Genomic DNA, 13,038 nt, shown 5'->3' on the forward strand with positions numbered 1-13,038 from the left:
CTCGCACTTGTTTCAAATTCACACATACATTTTTCTTCTTCTTCTTCATCCATGATGCTACATCTTTTCCTTCTTCTTCTTCTCCTCTTTTTTTTTATTATTTTTCACTTTCGTTATCGTTATCACCACCACCACCACCTCCTCTTCCTCCTCTTCTTTCTTTTTATTTTCTCATTTTTTGTTTATGATTCAATTTTTATTTGTACGTTTGTTTTCGAATTGAGTTTGTGTGTCGCAATCAATAAATAATTTCGTTTCATCCTGTATTTAAATAAAGGTGCATTTAGTCTGTACTTGTTTTGAAACAAGTTTATATTTTGAATTTAATTTTTGGTTTATTCTGAATATAATTTCGGTTCATTTCTGAGTGAATTATTTTGTTCTTTGCTTGTTTTGAAATGAGTTTATATTCTGAATTTAATTTTCGGTTCATTCTAAATATAATTTCGATTCATTTCTTTTTTGCACAATTCAAAACTCTTTCTCCCCACCTTCTACTGCTTCTTCACCAGGGAGAGAAAGAGGAACAGAGAAGAAAAATACAGTAGCAACAACAACAAAAGAATGACGATAAGGAGAAAACACGTGAAGAAGAAGGAACACAAAAAAGAAGGAGGAGGAGGAATGCGAAGAAGAAGGCGAAGACACTCCGTGTGTAAACGAGTGTGAGAAGAAGAAGATGAAGAAGAAGAAGCTCTGTGCTTAAACGAGCGTGAAAAGAAGAAGAAGCAACAACAACAAAAGAATGACGATAAAGAGAAAATACGTGAAGAAGAAGGAACGTGAAAAAGAAGGAGAAGGAGGAACGCAAAGAAGAAGGGAAGACACTCCGTGTGTAAACAAGTGTGAGAAGAAAAAGACGCTCTGTACGTAAAACAGCGTGAGAAAAAGAAGAAGCAGCTACGTGAGAAGAATAAGAAAAAGCTACGCGTGTAATCATATTCTTTTAATAAGAGTGGTTTTTATTGGTGTTGAGTCTACTTGAATAGACTTAGATGTGCAATTTTTTACTAAAATTTGACATGTAAATTTATGTATCTAAAAAATTTTACATAAATTTATGTATCTATAAATAAAGAATTAAAGACTGATTTAATAATTAAATTTGTTAAAATTTAAATTGTTTAATTAAAAATTTTTTAGAAATTGATTTTGTATATTACAAAAAAAATATTTATACACTAAAATTAACTGAAAAATCAAACACTAATATTTTTATGTATAAATATATGTTATTAAATTTATTTAGTAGATGCTTTTGCTATTTTGATGTTACGGAACAATGAAAAACACAAAAAACCCAAAATCCCTAATTGAAATGAATTCCCTCTCCCAATTTCCCTCCAGTTTTTTCTTAGAACCAGAATCTCCTCCCGGTGCTCTTACTCCCCGTCACCGTCCACCTCTTCTCCATCCGCCGCCGTCTCCATCTTCTCCCAGCGAGCCACCTCACTTCCCCGGTTCTCCTCCTCTTCCATCCCTCCGTTCCGCCATTCATCCTATCCCTGAGCTTGAAGTCGTGTCGCCGCGACTTCACTTCCATTCCGCCGAGCTCTGCCATCACCGTCACCTTCACGTCGTGCTCAGTGCTCACCTCCAGCTGTGCCTTCCAGTTGCAGCCGTCGCCTCCAGCCGTGCCTTCCAGTTCCGGCCGTCGCGTTCCAGCATCGTCGTTGGTGACTCAGATTCTGGTAGGTGTAGTCCTCTCTTGGATCCTTCCTATGTTTTTTACTTTCTGTTGATGGCTGCTGTGTTGTGGTGGTTGCTTGGTTTCTGTGTTGTGGTTGCTGTGTTTTTATTAGTTTTTTATTATGCTATTGTCTAGTTGTTCTTGCTAGTTCTTGCTGCTGGTTGCTGTGTTGTTGGTTGCTGGGTTGTTCTTGCTATTTGTTAATTTGTAAAGTTGTTAATCACTTAATTGCTGTTGTATTAGGTGTTATTATGATTTTTTTGCTATGGATTGTTGATATTACCTTATTGCTTATTGCTGCTGCCTAGTTGTTCTTGCTGATCGTTGCTTTGTTATTCACTTATTGCTTGCCATGGGCTTAATTTGTTAAGTTGTTCATCATTTAATTGTTGCTGTGTTAATTGATCTTCTTGCTGGGTTTTGTTTTTTATTTTTTTTTACTATATTGCTTTTATTGTGTTAATTTAATTATTCTTGTTATTAGATTTCTTCTTGTTGGTTATTAGAATTAGCTTTAACTTTAAGTTTTTCACTATAATTTTTTTCCCTAAGTATGGACGATAGTATTAATCAAGAAGCACCTGGGATAACAAGGTATCTGCGGATAATAATTTGGCTTATAATCCACCTGATTCCAATACTGAATTACTGATAGGTTTTCACAAAGCCGAAACTTTTTCTTTACAGGTGTTTGAAAATACTTTAATGTGCTAGGGCTCAAATCTAGGTTGATTTAGATAATTGTGGGGATAGTGGTTTGATGCATAGTTATGGGAACGGATACGTGTATAGCACATGTAAAATATGTTTTGGAAAGTACACTACTACACTTATAGCGTGCTGGTATGCAAATGAATTGTGAATCGGTATGTGATACATCACCTAGTTGGTGAATTCTTTGATGTGGATATTTTCACATTAGAACCATTTTGTGGTTCTAATTTGACTTGCATTTTGGTTAATTTCAGTTTTTTTTATTTATTATTTATTTATTTTTATTTTTTTATTCTTCACTTGATATTAATTAACATTGGTTGTTACTGACGGCAGTAGATATTCAGAATGGTAAATGTTTGGGATTGGTATTAATTGAAGAAATTTTTTATTACCAATATTTCATTTTTGAAACATCATTAGTAGAAATTCGTTGCTTGCTGCCTGGTGATGTGAATTTGATTTTCCTTCATTTTTTTGTTGGATTTGATTGGAGCACCTGTGATATTGTAGTTGGTTATGTTTCATATTGGCAGACAGCTACATTGTTAAAATTGGAATTGAATGCTTGGGTTTTGGGATGAAACTTAGGTATTTGTACACAATACTTGAAGCATTTCTTTTGGTTTTGATTGATTGATTTTAGAGGGTTTGGCTAGACTAAGTAGGAAAAAGTGCTATGGCAATGCATTTTTCATGCCAATAGTATTCTTGGTGCCTTGGATTGGTACAGGGTTTCCCATGGGAAGCTCTTACCCTCTTAGAGTTGATTCAGGATAAGTTTGCTTCTAATGAGACAGAATGGCACACTTTTTGGTATTGTTATTGTGTTTGGTTGTGTCCTTTTCTCTGATCAGGCCTTTTCTTTAAATTACACGTACTTCTTGTTTTTCTTCTGTGTATACTGTTGCTTGATTCAAAGGAAAAGTGTAATTAAATTAACTGTTGTCTTTTCCTCATAGTCACCCAATAGGCATACACTTCAGTTTCCAAGTCACTTTCCCATAATTCATGGAACTTATGTGAAAACTATTATCCTTAAATCGTGACTCTTTTCCAAAGACAGTATATGTTGGCCTTCCTGTCTGGCTATTAATTCTTATAGTGGTGTTTTCATTCTATTTGTTCGTATAATAGATGATTGGAAAGAAGGTTGAAATCACATGCAATCTTTGAGGGACTTCTCATATAAGGGGTTGCACTGTTGATTTCTCCCAAATTATGAAATTCAAATCTTCAGAACCAGGTAGATTTGGTCATGAAGGAATATTTGTTAGCAGATAATTCCATGTACATACATTATTGGTGGCAATTTTGGATATGGTGTCAGTTAGTTTACTTAATTAATTAGTTGCTTTAGGATCGTTAGGCTAATTAGCAAGTTGTAGTGATCTTAGACCAATTAATCATTCCCTAATAGGTTAAGTATCCTCCTAGCTTAAATTTAAGTTGATTTTGGTCATTGCCTTACTTTAGTCTATCATCAAAAGTAGTAATCAGGTGGATCAATAGTCACACTTGCTGCTTATATCACTCACCATGAACTTACTAGGCCCTTTACAGTTAATTAGTCTTGCTTTCTTCACCTTTTTTTAAGCTCTCTTAGTGTCATTTGTTAAAAGGATTGCCATAGTATCCATCCTCACACATTGTGTTCTCTATCTATCTAAATCCAAGAAAAAGTAAATCATGCTATTGCATTCTCAGTTCCTTTTACCATTGTGGCAAGTTGATGCCTATATGATCTGTTCTTGTGTTTTACATGATTAAATTTCCGTCAACATCATGTCAAGTTACTTTTCAAGTCTCAGTCTGCTATTTCCCCTCTGTTTCTTAATTTCAATTTTCATTATTTGATGGGAATAACATTGCATCAGGATGTGGGTAGCCTTTCTACCTTCTTAATACAGGTTAAACTGTTTGTTGCTGGTATTTATTCTTCTGGTTCAGGTAATTTGTATTATATGGCATTGATATCCATTGGCAAAATCAAGTTATGGGACCTGGTTGTTGTAGTTCTCAAAAGAATAGCTCCCACACACTTCATTCATCTTGCCTGTCTTATAAGTTCGTTTACTGCTATTTTTCTGCATAAAAAATGAACAAAAAAGGAGGTCTTAAGAAATGATGTTGACCTCATAGAAGGGTCAAAGTCCTTTGAAAAAGAAGGGTTTGACAAAGAAAAGTTTTTTTAAGCATTATTAGTGACTTAAAACTGGATCATTTTGTTTCTTTCTTTTTTTTGTTTATTTTGGTTTTCATTCTCTCCGATGCTATTTTCCAAAATCCCTTGTACCCATGCTTTTTTTTCATCTTTTGGCTCAGCCCACACTTCTCTTCTCCTCTCACAGTCACTCATATCTATTTGACTGTTCCACCACTGGCTAGCAACACAAACAGCAACTTCAGTCAAAGTGACCTCTCCAACCAGCAACTTTGCTTTGCCCTCTTTCTCTCTTTTCTGCCAAGAGCCCAAAACTATTATTTTATTGTTCTGATTTCTGTTGTTTCTAAGTGTTCTGTGTGCTGAAATTTGTGCCATTTGTTTTTGAATTTTTTTACTTGTTCAGAAATTCTTTTTATTTATTCTTTAATTTCAATGAGTAGATAGAACTTTATTTTGTATTACAGAAAGTTTCTGAAATTTCCTTTTGTACTAGTGTCTGTGCATCATAGCATAGTATATCTCATTGCACCTTGAGTACGGAGAGAAGAGATGGCTGGGCAATCAGATCCTGAGCTTTCACTGTTTTCAGCAGAGGAGGTATTTTTAAAATTTTTTGGTCCTTTGCTCCGCTACATTCTTTGACATTGTTCACAGATTATTAATATGTTATGGTTTGGTCATCATGCAGCTTGAGTTCATTGCTGAGGATGAGATTGTGGACATTGTGCCCAATCTCAAGATGGGTCCTCTTAATTTCATCTCTGTAAGCAATAACCAATAAATGGAATGTCTCAACACTAATTCCTTTTACACAGAGTGCATTGTTATTTACTTAGTTTTTAATTACAATGGCAGGGAGATTTTGGCCCGTTTATCCCACAGATTGTTGCCCAAGTACCGCTTTGGCTGGCTGTTGCATTAAAAAAGAGGGGCAAGTGCTCCATTTGCCCTCCTCAATGGATGTGTGTTGGTGAGCTTCTCTTTTCACATCTTTATCCATTTTATTTTCTTTCAATCTTTAGTGGTCGCAATGTTTCAGACCTGACAAGCCCATACGTATTATTTTTTCTTTTATAACCTATAATTGAGAAACCAAAAAGATAGAATAGTTAAAGGAAATTTGAAGGATGTGTTTGAACTAATATTTTTGAACTTCCAGCAATATTCTCTCTTATTTTGCACTGTGGACATTGGGTGCAAGTTTTTCTTAAATACCATTTTGGGGTATAGCAGAATTAAGCTAAAGTTTATGAGCACCATATTACAAAGTGTGGGTGAATCAACTCAAATCTTATACGCACCATTAGATACAGACCATTTTAGGTACTTGATTAAGTTAGAGGCATTGACAGGTACTAATTAGGAACAGAGATCAAATGGCCATTGACACAATCCCTTAATTTGGTATAAGTTTAGTAGTCATAGATAATTTGGTTATCCTATTTCTATGGAATTGAATTAGGAATTTAATAAGTTCTCTTAAAGTTATGTTGAATCTGCCTATGCTACACCTACGGAACATAGCCAATCCCAAAGCCGGATAAAGGAGGAGGGTTGTGTTAGGCTTTTGACAGCCAATATAAAAACTTAGTCGAATCTTCATGACGTGGATCAAATACGTTATTACGCTAAAGTTAGGTTGTTTCCCGGAAGCAACATGTTGTATGGCTCGCTTACAGTGCAAATGAGCAAGAGCCGCTACATCGGTGGGCGGTGTAGTGTTAAATGAGCAAGGGTTACGGCGTTTTCGTGAACGGACAAGGGTAAATAAGTTAGTTCACAAAAAAAAAGATAAATATAAAGATCGGAGCGACAGAAGGTTGAGATTTGGGACATGGAATATAAGCACCCTAACAGGAAAATCCATAGAGGTGGTGGATACCATGATAAGGAGGAAGATTAACATCATGTGTCTACAATAAATAAAATGGGTCGGCGCGAATGCTAGGTATTTGGATACCTCCGGATTCAAACTTTGGTATACAGAAAAGGTGAAGAATAAGAATGGGGTAGATATTATCGTGGATAAACGGTGGAAGGACGTAGTGGATGTTAAGAGGGTGGGTGATCGGATCGACTTTTTCTTGTTGAGGAGAGTCGATCGAAAATTTTGAATTAAGTGTAAAATTATTTCGGGAGAGAGTTTAGCATCACAACATAGGATGCTCGTCATAGATTTTCGCATTGAGCAAAAGTTGAGGAAAAGACATCGTATGAAGAACCCAAAGACGAGATGGTGGCGGATAAAAGGTGAAAAACAAAGAAGGTTCCTAAGACAGGTATGAGAAGAAACAAAGTGGGAAGGGGATGAAAACGTGGAGGAGATGTGGAGGGAGATGCAGAAGTTATTAGAAAAACAGTAAAAGAAAATTTTGGTGAATCTAAAGGGATATGACCGAGAGATAATGAATCCTGGTGGTGGAATGTGAGTGTACAAGAAAAAATAAAAGAAAAAACGGAGTGCTTTAAAGAGTGATTTTTGTGCCGTAATGCAAATAATTGGAAAAAATATACTGCGGCTAAGAAAGATAAAAGTGGCTATAAGTGAAGCAAGAACAAGGGCATATAAGGGTCTCTACCAGGCTTCAAGTACGAAGGAAGGAGAAAAATGTTTATATAAAATCGCAAAGAGCCATGAAAGAAAAATGAGAGACATGGATCAGGTTAAGTGTATAAAGGATAATGACAAAGATATTTTGGCTCAAGATGGGAAGATTGATAAAAGATGGAAGAGCTACTTTTACAAATTATTTAATGAAGGACAGAGGACTTTTTCGAGCCTTGGTCGGTTATGCACGAGGGAAGAAGATCAAAACTTCAACTACTATCGAAAGATTCGAGACTTTGAGGTAAAAAAGGCTCTAAAACGGATGAAAAAATGGTAGGGCAGTAGGATCCAATAATATTCCGATTGAAGTTTGGAAGGGCCTTAGAGAGAGACATCAATTGGTTAACCAAGCTTTTTAATGAGATTTTAAGGTCAAAGAAAATGCTAGATGAGTGGAGAAAAAGCACCTTGATACCTATCTACAAGAATAAGGGAGATATACAACGTTGTAGAAATTATAGAAGGATCAAGCTCATAAACCATACCATGAAGTTATGGGAAAAGGTGATAGAACAGAGGCTGAGACAAGAGACACAAGTAACAGAGAACTAATTTGGTTTTATACTAGACAAATTCACCACTGAAGCTATATACCTGTTAAGAATGATGATGGAGAAATATCGTAGTGATAAAATGAATCTACGTATGGTGTTTATCGATTTGGAAAAAGCACAAGATAGGGTGTCAAGGGAGGTCTTATGGAAGGTTTTGGAAAGGAAGAGAGTAAATATCACATATATTCATGCAATTAAAGACATGCATAATAGGGTTACTAGTGTGAAGACTCAACGTGGTGTGACAGGAATTTTCTATTGGTATAAGATTATATCAGTGATCATTCTTAAGTCTATACGTTTTCACATTAGTTTTAGAAGTACTCACAGAGCATATCCAAGAGCCTGTATCATGGTGCATGCTTTTTGCCGATGATATCGTCCTTATGGGAGAGTCAAAGGAAGACCTAAATAAGAAGTTGAATTTATGGAGAAGCTCTAGAAGTGTTTGGTCTGCGCATAAGCCGTAGCAAAATAGAATATATGAAATGTAAGTTCGTCGTCGAAGGGAAAATCCTAATACAGAAGTGAAGATTGGAGAAAACATCCTACAAAATGTTAAAAGTTTTAAGTATCTTGAGTGCATCATACAAGATAATGGAGAGATTGAACATAATGTAAATTATAGGATCTAAGCATGTTGGTCAAAATGGCGGAGTGCGTCTGGTTTTATTTTTGACAAAAAAGTGCCTTTAAAACTTAAAGGTAAATTCTATCGCACTGCTGTCAGACCGGCTCTATTTTATGCTACAGAGTGTTGGGTGGCCAAAAGAGATCACGAACACGAGTTAAATGTAGCAGAGATGAAGATGTTGAGATGGATGATACGCAATTGGATGGAATAATGAACAAAGATATAAGAGAGAGAATTGGAGTAGCCCCTATTGTGGAAAAGATGATAGAATTACGTCTCAGGTAGTTTGGACATGTGAGAAGAAGACCGATAGAATACCTACTCAAAAAGGTGGATGAGATGGAAGATGGATAAGAGGTGAAAATAGAGGAAGACGTAGGAAGACCATCTATGAGGTGGTCAAACGAGATCTATATGTAAACGGTTTTTCTGTCGACATGATACATGATAGAGTTCAATGTGTCGTTTGATCCATGTAACCGACCGCACTTAATGGGATAAGACTTCGTTGTTTTTTGTTGTTGTCTTCCCTTCACATCAAGTCATTTGTACTATTTGAGCACTATTCATGCCCCTTCTTTTGAGCATTTCTAGAATGTAACTAGAAGGGTTAATGGAAGAGTGAATTTGAAATCAACTTTATTGTGATTAATAGTAGGAAATCTCCTTTTTGGTTTACATTAGGAAAATTTGCTTTTTGCCCTTTTAGAGATATCCACATAACAAAAAGACTACACATGATGTTTATTTATTTTAAAAAAGCATATGATAGGTACCAAGAGAGGTTCTATAGAAGGTCTTCGAAAAGAAGAGGGTAATGATTATATATATTCGTGCATTTAAGGATATGTACGACGGGGCTATTTCTAGTGTAAAGACTCAAAGTGGTGTAACAGAGGAATTTTTTATTGGTGTAGGATTGTACCAAGGATCATCTCTAAGTGCATATCTCTTTACATTGGTTTTGGATGTGCTTTCTGAGCATATCCAGGAACCAGTATCATGGTACATGCTTTTTGTCGATAACATTGTCCTTATGGGAGAAACAATGAAAGATTTAAATTAGAAGTTAGAGTTGTGGAGAGGAGCTTAGAAGGGTATGGTTTGAGCATAAGCCGCAGTAAGATGGTATTTATGGAACGTAAGTTTCGCTGGCCAAGAGGAAATAATAATATAGAAGTGAAAATTGGAGAAACCATTCTACTACAAGTAAAATGGTTTAAGTATTTCAAATGTATGATTCAGGATAATAGAGAAATTGAGGAGGATGTAAAACATTGGATACAAGCGGGCTGGTCAAAGTGGCGGAGTGCATCTGGTTTTATATGCGACAAAATAGTGCCTTTAAAATTTAAATAGAAAATTTTATTGCACTGCCATTAGACTGGTTATGTTATATAGAATAGAGTGTTGGGCGGCAAAAGATGAGTATGAACATAAGTTAAACGCGACAGAGATGAGGATGTTGAGATGGATGTTAGGTTACACACGTATGGACAAAATAAGGAATGAAGATATAAGAGAGAAAGTTGGAGTAGCTTCTATTGTAAAAAAGATGGTAGCATTTCGTCTCAGGTGGTTTGGATATGTGGGAAAAAGATTAACAGAGCACCCGGTTAGAGGTAGATGAGATAGAAGATGAACAGATGACGAATAGAAGATGGACATGTGACGAATAGTAGAGGAAGACTTAAAAGGACCTATACATGAGGTGGTCAAATAAGATCTACATGACAACAGTCTCACTATAGACATGATACATGATAGGGTGCAACGATATCATTTAATCCATATAACCAACCTTATCTAATGGAATAAGACTTTGTTGTTATTGTTGCTGCTGTTGCTTTTTTACAAACTACATTTCGATCTTACGTACTTGTATTTTAAGCGTGGAAAAAAAGTCAAGATTCTGTTCTTAATAAGTTTTGGGGACCAGACCTTGATTAATAGGCCTTGGAAAGGGATTCAATTGAGTTAGTTGGTGAAGAAGAGCGTAAAAGAGAGCATTAGAGAGATAGAAAGGGAAGTTGAAATATCAGTAGTTGACGGTCTAGGAGAGCAAGGGGGTATTTTAAGACCAAAAAATTCAAGTGTGTTAATTAGCATGTGTATATACAAATTTTGTACAATAGTACTGCTTTCGTCTTGATCTATTGCTAGTTTGAAGGTTCTTGGTTTATGGTTTACACCGAAACTAAATTAACAAATATACAAGGCCTAATATTATTCCAATTCCTTTTTCTTTTTCTATAACTAGAGAAGTTGACTCAAGTTTTGGAAGCTGAGCGAAACTCGCAAGAAATGTCAGAGCAACTGCCATTTCACTATGTAGAAATTTCTAGACTTCTGTTTGACCAGTAAGTCCAGAGTTTAAGAGACATTGCTCTTTTCATAAGAAAAAGAGACATTATTCTGTTTACCATTTTTCTCTTATTACATTAACTAACGTCTTTTCAAATTTTAGTGCAAATGATGACATCTCGGATGCATATATGGTGAGTATAAAAATGGTCCTCTTGTGGAAATATGTCCTGGGTGTTTTTCAGATGCTTTACATTATTATTTTCTATACAGGTGAGATCTCTAATTGAGGACATCAGAGATGTACGATTTCATAAGGTTGAAACTGACCTGGAGGCATTCAATGGTCGCACAATTGCTGTTAAGGTAAATATTTTTAATTTTTTCTTTTGCATTAGATAAATTTGATTCACTGATAGTTGTTTACAATACCAGTGTTCCTGCCATATGTAATCAAGTGGTTCCTTCTTGTTGATTACATTAGAATTTTGTACTAACTAAAGTTCTTTTTTTATAATTTCTTTCATGAAAGTAGAGTTTCGTTCATAAGAAAAAAATTTCAAAGAATAATCTTGGCAAATAAATTTTGAGGGCCTCAAATGCATAGGCAAGTTGCCAAAGTAAATAGATATAAAATTTCTAATACCCAAATTAAACTCCTTTTGTCGACATATTTCAATAAACTGAAATCTTGTCCATCTTGGAAAATCCTATGTACATGACCACTATCTATAACAGATCAAGTTTTTGCGTGGTTATTTTGGTCTCATCACATTTTTTCCACTGCTAGATTGGGTTTTGAATAAAGTTGCCTTGCTTGAATTTTAGATAACAAAAGCTGGAAGATAAATAATCTTAAATTTTCTTGTGCTGTGTCTATTCCATAGTATTCATACTAATAGTCTAATATGCTTGTAAACCAACTCCAAGCATACAAGCAAGACAACTTGTTGCCTCCTAGAAGGCCACTTTCTAGTTAAAGGCGTATAATTGACTCTGCAGGTAAAAGATAATGATATAGTAGAATACAGAGAGATTGGGTTCTCACTTTTCTACACTTGAATTACAATTGTTGCACTGAGAATTGCATGCATTCCTACACTTGTTTGTTCTCATAATGAGTTAATCTCCAAAGTGGTCCTTGAGATTCACCGCATGCACTGAAATAGTTTCCGAAATTGCAATTGCACCAATTATGTTCCTAAGATTGATAAAAGTGTACCATGTTAGTCTATAATGGCGTGATGAGTTAGTTGATGGGAAAGGGCTGAAGGACTAACATAGTGCACTTTTGCTAATCTCAGGAATGTAAATTGGTGTGATTGGGGTCTCGAAGACTATTTTAGTGCACGCAACCAATCTGAGAGACTACTTTGGAACTTGACACTCTCATAATAGGTCTTTGTATTTCTTGCTGGCAATGCACAACATAATTCTTCATTTATTGTAGATAAAAAATTTGTCTGCCATGGAAGTGAATATCGTTCGCCCATTCATTGGAAGAGCTTTACAAGCATTCTATAAGCATGATAGTCCAGAGTTGATACCGGATCCGGAGAGAGTTCCTGATAGGCGACCGCAAGTTGTCCAAAATGCCCCAAGGGTATGTTTGTTATCTCTGTACTTACCAATGTCCATTTTCATTACATGACAAGTCCTGTAATGCTGTAGATACCTTTTAATTCCCTAATTCATTTTTTAAATCATTGATGAAAATTCAACATGACAAGCAGAAAAATACGTTTTGGACTATCATATGCATTGATGGGTTTTAATGCTACTGATATTTGCTTTTGCAGAGGCAACTGCGAAGATAAGGTACTTACAGCTGGATCTGTGCTGCTGAATTCTTTGTACTAGGGTAGCTTGCGAGTTGAGACCTGAGTTCTCAATAATCAGGAAGATATGACGTTTCCTTATTTCTCCTAAGTTACACACACGTTGCATGTAGTTTTGTGTAATCACCTTAACCCATGCTATGCATTTATGAATTTCCTATCATTTTGTTGATGGAATTATGGGACATGGTTTGTCTGAGAGATCACCCTGACGTGGATTCTCCAACACTCTCTAGGTGGGGTGATAACCTCCAGGAAATCATATCGACAAACCATTCTTCTATGGCGAACACAAATATAAAACCAAATTGTAAACGTAAAGAAAGAAAAGCAAGCAACACTTTGCCGCATAAAGCAGTAGTATACTAGTATCCACGGACCTCTTGTATCGTCCAGCAATCCTTTCAGGGTAAACAAATCCAAGCATCTAGAAATCACAGAAATTCGATTATTTAAAGAGGAAAAATTAAGTTGTGATATTACGTAAAATTGAGTCAAGATCTAAGTTAACTAACCTTAAATATTTCTC

At 35.6% G+C, this 13,038-nt stretch overlaps 1 protein-coding gene across 2 annotated transcripts; it reads left to right on the forward strand.

Annotated features, from left to right (window-relative positions):
• The first annotated feature begins 1,250 nt into the window (after positions 1-1,250).
• LOC112755111 (DNA replication complex GINS protein PSF2) lies at positions 1,251-12,672 on the forward strand. Of its 2 annotated transcripts, none has more exons than XR_011874568.1 (9): positions 1,251-1,691; positions 5,065-5,168; positions 5,260-5,334; positions 5,427-5,541; positions 10,628-10,727; positions 10,835-10,865; positions 10,945-11,037; positions 11,976-12,274; positions 12,471-12,672. XR_011874568.1 is itself a non-coding variant. In XM_025803015.3 (9 exons), exons 2-9 carry the CDS (start codon positions 5,121-5,123, stop codon positions 12,486-12,488), a joined length of 633 nt encoding a protein of 210 aa, XP_025658800.1. In that variant the 5' UTR covers positions 1,251-1,691; positions 5,065-5,120; the 3' UTR covers positions 12,489-12,672. The 2 variants fall into 2 exon arrangements, 1 of the variants encoding a protein (XP_025658800.1); XM_025803015.3 differs by having other exon boundaries at positions 12,122-12,274.
• Positions 12,673-13,038: the final 366 nt, after the last annotated feature.

The sequence above is a fragment of the Arachis hypogaea genome, chromosome 16, assembly GCF_003086295.3.
Source record: "Arachis hypogaea cultivar Tifrunner chromosome 16, arahy.Tifrunner.gnm2.J5K5, whole genome shotgun sequence".
NCBI classification, from domain to species: Eukaryota; Viridiplantae; Streptophyta; class Magnoliopsida; order Fabales; family Fabaceae; genus Arachis; species Arachis hypogaea.

Bases quoted from the DNA above. Each gene is read 5' to 3' on its own strand.
- LOC112755111 (XM_025803015.3), top strand. From the start codon at position 5,121: ATGGCTGGGCAATCAGATCCTGAGCTTTCACTGTTTTCAGCAGAGGAG. The intron at 5,169-5,259 runs GTATTTTTAAAA...GTCATCATGCAG, and splicing joins CACTGTTTTCAGCAGAGGAG to CTTGAGTTCATTGCTGAGGA. The intron at 10,866-10,944 runs GTGAGTATAAAA...TTTTCTATACAG, and splicing joins ACATCTCGGATGCATATATG to GTGAGATCTCTAATTGAGGA.